Here is a 7,427-nt window from a genome sequence, read left to right as displayed (position 1 = left end):
TCACACAACGTCCTGGGCAATACGAAGCGCACGTACAGCCATGAGCGGCGAACGCAGAAGAGGGCTTACAACTGGAAGCTGCGCGAGCGAGCGAGCCAGCGCTGGCCTCGGCGCATTGGAGCGGCAACGCTGCAATGCCGCCGTGTCCGTGTGCACAGACGCATCCCTTCGGCTTCTGACTCCCACACACACACACCTCCTTCCCCCCCCCCCTCTTTCTACACGCTGCCCTCCCTCTCCTTAGACGCCTGGCCGAGGATTGTGATGACCATTTACTTCGCATCGCGACACACCGACAACCGTCATGAGTGATCAGCGAATGAAAAAGGATATCGAGAAAGAACATCTGAGCCCGACCGTTCCCGCCCCATCTATTTTCTTCGTTGTTCCGCCGTGCGAAGCACTCATTTCAAGCCGTCCGAGCAAAAACGAGTTGCTCTGCGGTCGGGTGACGTGCAAGACGAGCGTCCGCACTGCGCTACTGTTCACGATCATGATGAAGTTGCCATTTTACTATTGGAAGACGAGTCTGAACCCTGATGCATCGTTGCTATACGGCACTGATCAATGCGGTTTTTCCTGTTCTCTTGCATTTTGATGCCTGGCGTTATCAATGCTTTTGTTTGGTTGTTGTTTTTTTTGTTGTTGTTGTTTTCCTTTTTTTTTTTTTCTGTTTTTTTGTTTGTTTGTTTTTTGTTGCTGCTGGTTTTTTATGTGTTTGTTTGGCATCCCTGACACGTTTGAATACTTGTTTTTTTGTGCTGTCTTTTTGTTGTTTTTGTTGGTGCCTAGTTTGGTGGGAGTGTCCGGAAGGTCCTTGAAGAATTTTTTTTGTTTTTCGTTGCTGCCATGGCGAGCTTTGACATGTTGAGGGAGGACATCCTCGATGTCTTTAATGTGTTTGATGAGGAGGGCACCGGTAGTATCTCAATGCAGGAGCTGACCCGTGCTATCTACACCATCACTGGTACACGTATTTCGCGCTCGGATCTGCGGTCCCTCGTTCAGGCCGTGCAGGAGGAGATGAAGGAGGAGGCACATGCGAGAAAGACGCCTCTTGGGGTTGATCTCCCGCCCAGAGCAAATTCACTGGAGACGAGCATTTCGCCGAATGCGGATGGCGAGAACGACGCTGTCGACTCCAGCCTTTTTGTTGCTGTGGTACTGAAGACACTGAATCGACACACCTACGAGCAGGAGTTGCTTTTTACGTTTCATTTGCTGGAGGACAAGAACTATCCCGGGTTTATAACGAAGGATAGTCTTAAGAAGGCTGCGGCAGAGATGGAGGAGCACCTGACAGATCAGGAAGTAAATGAGATGTTTGATAAACTAGTGACTGGAATTTCATCTTCCGCAGTGGATTTTACGACTTTTACTTCAGTTTTGGAAGCGGCAAAGCGCATGGACGACTGATTTGATCGAGTTCTATTAAATTGTTTGAATATATCTGTGTGTGTTTACGTGGATGTAAAGGGTGGTTTGCTTGCTCTACGGATGAAGGTATATATATATATATATATATATATATATGCAGACATGTACCGCCGGGGAATGAAAGAGAGTTTTAGTTGCCCCTTTTAATTGTTTTCTTTTTCGTTTTTTTTTTTTTTTTTTTTATTGTTGTTGTTGTTTTTCCTTTTAATGATTTCTGTGTGGTTGTTTGTATTCTGCAGTCCCGTCCATCTGTTTTATTTTTGTTTTTTGTTGTTTTTTTCTCCCGTGATTTTTGTTTTGCCTCTGCTTACGAAAGGTGTGTGTGCGTGTCTTCTTTTTTTTTTTTTCTTTTAGACGTGCCACGGCTTCTCTTCTCTCGGATGACCTCCGCATCCGTCTGTCCGCTCTGCGCGCGCAACTTTAACATGTTGCTGTGGAAGCATGCGTGTGACTGCTGCAGGAAAACCGTTTGTGATGATTGTGCGCCCAAAGTAAATGGTAGACGTGAGTGCCGTGCTTGCGCTGCGAAGGCAAAAGAACAGCAATCGCGGCAGCGAAATCCGTCAAATCCCGCATCGGCGGAGGAGGAGCGGGCTGCACGTATGCGGGCCGCTGAGGAACGCATGAGGGCGGAGCAGCAGCGTGGTAGGCCACAGAGTCGGGGCGTGCAGAGGCCTGCACCCCCAGTGACAGCGCCTCCAAAAGAATTTTCGCTGCAGCAGGAGCGCGACTGCGGCACGCCGTCGCCATCACCACATGCCGGTGCGCCAACGCGAGCAAATGCAGAGGAAAACCCTGTTCTGGCTGCAGCGCTTCGTCGCCGGCAGCAAGAGCAGTTGGGCATGAAGGCCAATTGGGAAAACTCCTCCGAGAAGACGAGACTATTGACTGCGATTCTTGAGGTTCTTCATCAGCGAGGAGAAGAGGAGCCGTTTGGTCTTCGCTCAATGGATGAGGCGAAACTTCAAGCATACCTACGCTATGTTAAAAGCAAGGACAAGAAATCTGGTAGCGTCTAGGAGGAAGAAGAAAAACAAAAGAAGAAACGGTTTTTTTTTTTTTTTGTTCTTATATATATGGCTGGTCTTCCTTTTTGGAGCTATTATTCTCTAATTGTCAAAGTGTGTTAAATTGGGTGTTTAGAGCTTCAGGAACACATTCTTGATTGACTGTGACTCTGTGTGTGGGTGTGTGTTTGTGTATGCATGTGGGTTTACGCGCGTTTACGATTGCGAAAACCGAGTGTTATGGTCCTTTTTGTTTTTTGTTTGTTTGTTTGTTCGCTTTTGCTTGCTTTCGCCGCCCGTGTTTTGCGTGTGCAAACAAAGCCTCTCCCTTGTACTCTTTTTGTCTCTCTCTTTGTTGTGTGTGCGTGGCTGGGGTGAAGAGGAAGAAGGGAGGGGTGGTGTCAGGCATTCCCTCATTCTTCAAGCATACGCATTCAACACACACACACACACACACACAGACAGAGAGACAAATACACATACTTCTTCCCCTGACACTTAGACTTATGGAAAAGGCATTTGAAGGCGCTAAGCGTCGTCCCCGCGGCGTGCAGGAATTCCCTCATACGTCTGCATATTCAATGCGAAAAACGCACGGGCGCTGCGTCCCGCAAAGTGCCCCGGAGAATGAACGGAGGGGCAAAAGTGCCGAAGCAGGCAAGACGAGCGACGACAGAAACTGCTGTGGGAATTCTGCGAACGACGTGGCTGGCAGTAAAACGGCAATTACGAAGGTGGGGGCAGCTGAAACAGTGAAGAGTGACAATAGAGAAGAGATATTGATTGATTCTCCTACTTATGATGACGACAACCCCGACACCTCCTCCGAGAAAACGAGGGCGGGTGATTGTGACGGTGGCCCGACGCTGATGGAATTGGCCATGTGGGAGGCCGAGGTCACCAGAAGGCAGGCTGAGGTGGCGAGGGACGTTGGGTGCATCCGCAATTCTTTGGCCGTCTTGGATGCCTACATGGATGATGCAGCGGTTAACACACATAGTACTGGACCATTGGAGAAAGTGCCAAAAGGCACGGGGGTGGGAAACAAGAGGGAAGTAGTTGCACTAAAGATGAGTCCAAAGAAGGCCATTGGTGGACAGACAGCGGTGGCCAAAGATATCGTTCTCAGTTCTGATGGCGATGATGATTACTTACAGTTGACGCCGAGCCGAGGAGAAAAGCCTCCGGCAAGGGCAGGAGGTGCCAGGACTGTGCCCAACAAGAATGTGGCAATTGACACTACAGATCTTTAATGGGGATCATACCCTTTTTTCTTTTTTCCAAATTTTCTCTTCTGTAGTTTGTTACTATTTGTTGTTGCTTTTGTTGTTTATTTTGGATATCGTGAAATATGGACAAAAGGGAGGAAGAAGGGCGCTTCATCTCTCTCTCTCCCTCACTCTGCGTGTGTGTGTGTCTTTTGCTGTCCAGTCTTATTCTCTCCCTGCAGTGCGTACGGCAGGGGATGTATACATCACTTAACTTTTTCCTTGTTTTTTGACCTGGAACGCCTTTGAACCTTGCGGTGGGCTCGCGTGCAGCCTGTGCGGCGTGGGAAAGAGGAAAAAGAGGGTCAACACTGAAAGGGAAAAAATGAACGATGTACAAATTGGTGTGTTAGTGGCGATGTGTGTGGTGTTCGTTGTGGTCGCCTCAGTGTTGTTCTTTCTTCTCCGGCTATGGGGCTGCCGGCGCCGCACGGATCGAAAGCGGGCGGACGCCGATCCGCCCAAGGGAGGTGAGTACGTGCTGCACTTCATTGACTTTTCAGGGACCCCGCGTTCTGTCGACGTTCGAGCAATGGCCATCACGGATGCGAGGTCGCTGCAGTCTGCCCTGGCGGAGGCATGCGGGCTACCGGATGACACATCGTTAACGCTGCTGTGTCCGAATGGTATGGGACAACATGTGGAGATGGACCTTAACCAGCTGGCCTTTCCAGACAATCAGCTGGAGTCGCGCATGCGTCACACGGAGGAGCAGCCGCTGCTGTTATCCCGAGAAGTGAGCGATCCCCAATCCACCGGCACGGTGCGTCAACTGGTGGAACCCTCTCAGCAAAACTATTATGATGGAATTGATGTGAGCTACACGCGTAGTAGTGGTTGCGTGAAACACGCGGGCGACGTTTCGCATGGACCAGACAGTACGGGGGATGTGCCTCCTCCTATCATTTTGCCACTTTGTTCCCGAATTGGTTCCGCCACGCCGGTAAGCATCGCAGCGGTGCGGTACGTCGTGCAGGGCAGTGGCACCTTACTTGACAAGGACGCTGCGGCTTTCGTTGAGGAAGCGATGATGGGCAGCACGAGGCGCACCGTGACGCTCCCATGCGGTGCTCGTGTCATTGTGGTGCCTAGTGAACGTGCGGCATGGCTGCTTGATGATTACGACAGAAACGTGGGGGTCCCACTAATTAGAGAAGCGGCGGAGGTCGTACAATACAATGTGGGCAACATGGGTTCGGCACAGTGGCGCCCGTACAAGCACCCCATTTTCCTTCCACCCGGGCGTTGGTGCATCTGCGCAGAGTCCTCGACTGCCGATCACCGATTTGTTGAAACCGCCTCCCGCGTTTTTACTGTCGATATTGTGCCGCGGAAACGTTGAAGTGTTGGAAGGATCTATATCATCATACGAGACATCCGTCTAACACACATGCTGTGCGAGGGACTGAAAGGAAAGCAGAAAGACGCAAGGAACTGCTAATTCCTACGGCCGTTCATCTACGCAAGCTAGAGGCACAAGGAATACTTGGCTCCTTTTCATAAACCGGCACAAACGCACGCACGCATACGCGCTTTATTTTTCTAAACTGGCTGAAACGTCAGCCGAATGGGGGAGCGCTAAGGAAGATGGGAAGGCGAGACCTCCGTGTAGAGAGGCTCATGTGCATAAATAGATATTTTAATTGAAGGAGGTGTTGTGGGCAATTATGTCTTCAAATGACATCTATATCTTTGTTTCTTGTGTGTGTGTGTGTTTTTTCCTTTTCATTGTAGTGCCCCCACAACGACCCCATGTGTTGAGTCTTTATTTTTGTTCCCTTTTTCTCTTATTATTTTAGCCTGGCCTTGCTGCTCTCTCCCTTTCTAGATATAACTGGCGCGGGAAACAAACAAACTTGCGGGGAGCGGGAAATACATAGAACACATGCTTTCAGCCCTTCTCTCTGAGATTACTGCAGCGCCAACCAGAACGCGGCAAAATGTGGAACTTGAGACCGCTCTGGAGCATCATTTCTCTGAACTTGTTGTTCAGCACCGTCTCTTGAAAGCTGCGTTGCTCAATCTGATGGAGTTGGGGCAGCAGACAGCAGTGGGAGCAACTCCTGATGCGGACGCTGTAATTTTTGACAAAATCACCTCCGAAGACGGTACTATCTTAACGTGTGGCGTCACACTTGGCATGACGTATCTGGCAACAGCTCTCATCCTTAGTGGACATGCCATAGAAAGTGAAAACGCCGTTGTTGTTCTGAATGTTGTGGAGTGTCACCTGTTATCATTCGCTTCCACCGCTTACAACCATCTTCGTGGTCACAATTATGCCTTGCAGCGGTTTGGACAATTGCTGAATGGCTACGTTAATATCCTCGACCTTCGAGATCCGATGAATTATCAACGAAAGTTGTTTTATCTTCACCAGGCGGCCGTCAGTTTCTCTCCCTCACCAGAGTACCTCAGCGTCGCCCACGCACTGCTGGTGCGGGAAGCGACTCGCTGCCGTTGCCCGGGGCCCGCGCTTGCCGTTATGCGTCAACCCATACTTGAGGTGTCACCAGCAGACACCGGTGCAGGTCTCACATGTTTCCATAGTTACTACTGCAGTGGCGGCCTCTTGCTCGCTGCAATGCAATGTTGGGAGGATGCCACAGTTTGGCTACGCTCCGCTCTGTGTATGTCCAAAAACTTGCAGCGCAAATCGGCATTGGAAGCTCAAGCAGAAGTAGCAGTAACGACCACAGCAACCTTCTCAGCATCACCTACAACTGCATTGAGTGAGAGTGGTGGGATCCGTGACACGCTGTTGAGGGCGGCGAAGGCCTTCATCCTCGTTTCTATTATATCTCAAGGTGACCTCCATAACCCTGCTGACCGCAGGCGAGCACAACGCGTCATGCAGCAATTCCGTGGCGGTAACGCCGATCCCTACTTTAGGCTGCTTTCCGCGGCGGCCAAACGTGATGGAAAATTGTGGGACACCCTTGAGAAGCACTTTGAGTCCCTCTGGAAGCAAGAAGGAATGGCGGAACTTGTTGCTGAGGCCGGTCTTCGCTTGCGACGTCATGTCATTCGCGACATGGCAAAGGTAGCGAATCGGGTGTATTTGTCTGACATCCTCTCTGCTTTCCGCACCCACTTCCTTTTGGGGATGGGTGACGTCGATGATGCGAAAGAAATACCTGCCTTAATTCAGACGCTGTTGAATATGCAGGAGGAAGGGGAATTGCTCATCCGTCTTGAGAATGTGCATTCTGGGATGATGTGGGAGGAGAGCATGACGATGGAAGAAGAGGGAAATGACATGGGAGTGAAGTCATTGGTGGCACGTCTTGAGCTGCCACCGAAGCGCATTCCTGCAGTGCTGGGAACCCGTCGTCTTGGATGCGGGCTGCTTTCTCTGTCTGATATCGATATTGGGAAAAAGCAGCGCTACGAGCAGGTGCAGTTGCGTTGTGCCATGGAAGAGAGAATCCGACGATATGAAAGCGCACGTGCCGCGTTGATGCGAGCGACGGAAGAGGCGGGCATCGAAAATGCCCAACTTGCGGAGGATGACAGCGGTCGGTGATGAGAGTCACCACGACCACCAAGGGGAGAGCGCATCTTGTGTGTGCCTTACTTCTTTTCTGTTGTCGTTGTTGTTGTTCTCTCTTATTCATTGGAGTCATTTTGACTCCCTTCTTGACTGTGCAATTTTCATCGTCAAGAGTGAACAGAAGAGAGATGGAGAAAGAGAGAGAGAGGAAAAAAAAAAGAA

The 7,427-nt window shown here is 50.4% G+C and overlaps 5 protein-coding genes and 3 non-coding genes across 8 annotated transcripts, besides 7 other annotated features; all 8 read left to right on the top strand.

Moving 5' to 3' along the window:
* Nucleotides 1–7,427: part of a sequence feature (heterozygous, Esmeraldo-like haplotype) that runs on past the window's edge.
* On the top strand, nucleotides 262–351 carry Tc00.1047053510181.180. The gene has a single exon (XR_008255647.1). It is a non-coding gene; the product is annotated as a C/D small nucleolar RNA (snoRNA), TB10C1C3 (small nucleolar RNA).
* On the top strand, nucleotides 400–461 carry Tc00.1047053510181.170. The gene has a single exon (XR_008255646.1). It is a non-coding gene; the product is annotated as an H/ACA snoRNA, TC10C1H2 (small nucleolar RNA).
* Nucleotides 494–566, top strand: Tc00.1047053510181.160. Its single transcript, XR_008255645.1, has one exon. It is a non-coding gene; the product is annotated as a C/D small nucleolar RNA (snoRNA), TB10C1C4 (small nucleolar RNA).
* Nucleotides 615–698: a sequence feature (A-rich).
* On the top strand, nucleotides 850–1,416 carry Tc00.1047053510181.150 (caltractin, putative; the record flags this gene model as incomplete). Its single annotated transcript, XM_807350.1, has 1 exon — nucleotides 850–1,416. The coding sequence occupies one exon, from the start codon at nucleotides 850–852 to the stop codon at nucleotides 1,414–1,416; it is 567 nt and encodes a 188-aa protein (XP_812443.1).
* Nucleotides 1,505–1,533: a microsatellite.
* Nucleotides 1,588–1,643: a sequence feature (A-rich).
* Tc00.1047053510181.140 (hypothetical protein, conserved) lies at nucleotides 1,818–2,456 on the top strand (the record flags this gene model as incomplete). The annotated part of the gene is made up of 1 exon (XM_807349.1): nucleotides 1,818–2,456. The coding sequence occupies one exon, from the start codon at nucleotides 1,818–1,820 to the stop codon at nucleotides 2,454–2,456; it is 639 nt and encodes a 212-aa protein (XP_812442.1).
* On the top strand, nucleotides 2,639–3,697 carry Tc00.1047053510181.130 (uncharacterized protein; the record flags this gene model as incomplete). Its single annotated transcript, XM_807348.1, has 1 exon — nucleotides 2,639–3,697. The coding sequence occupies one exon, from the start codon at nucleotides 2,639–2,641 to the stop codon at nucleotides 3,695–3,697; it is 1,059 nt and encodes a 352-aa protein (XP_812441.1).
* Nucleotides 2,694–2,723: a microsatellite.
* Nucleotides 2,882–2,908: a microsatellite.
* Nucleotides 4,038–5,054, top strand: Tc00.1047053510181.120 (hypothetical protein, conserved; the record flags this gene model as incomplete). Its single annotated transcript, XM_807347.1, has 1 exon — nucleotides 4,038–5,054. One exon carries the CDS (start codon nucleotides 4,038–4,040, stop codon nucleotides 5,052–5,054), a length of 1,017 nt encoding a protein of 338 aa, XP_812440.1.
* Nucleotides 5,598–7,238, top strand: Tc00.1047053510181.110 (hypothetical protein, conserved; the record flags this gene model as incomplete). Its single annotated transcript, XM_807346.1, has 1 exon — nucleotides 5,598–7,238. One exon carries the CDS (start codon nucleotides 5,598–5,600, stop codon nucleotides 7,236–7,238), a length of 1,641 nt encoding a protein of 546 aa, XP_812439.1.
* Nucleotides 7,388–7,427: part of a sequence feature (CT-rich) that runs on past the window's edge.

The sequence above is a fragment of the Trypanosoma cruzi genome, genomic scaffold (assembly GCF_000209065.1).
Source record: "Trypanosoma cruzi strain CL Brener 1047053516661 genomic scaffold, whole genome shotgun sequence".
NCBI classification, from domain to species: Eukaryota; Euglenozoa; class Kinetoplastea; order Trypanosomatida; family Trypanosomatidae; genus Trypanosoma; species Trypanosoma cruzi.
This window is presented reverse-complemented; position numbering and strand designations above follow the sequence as displayed.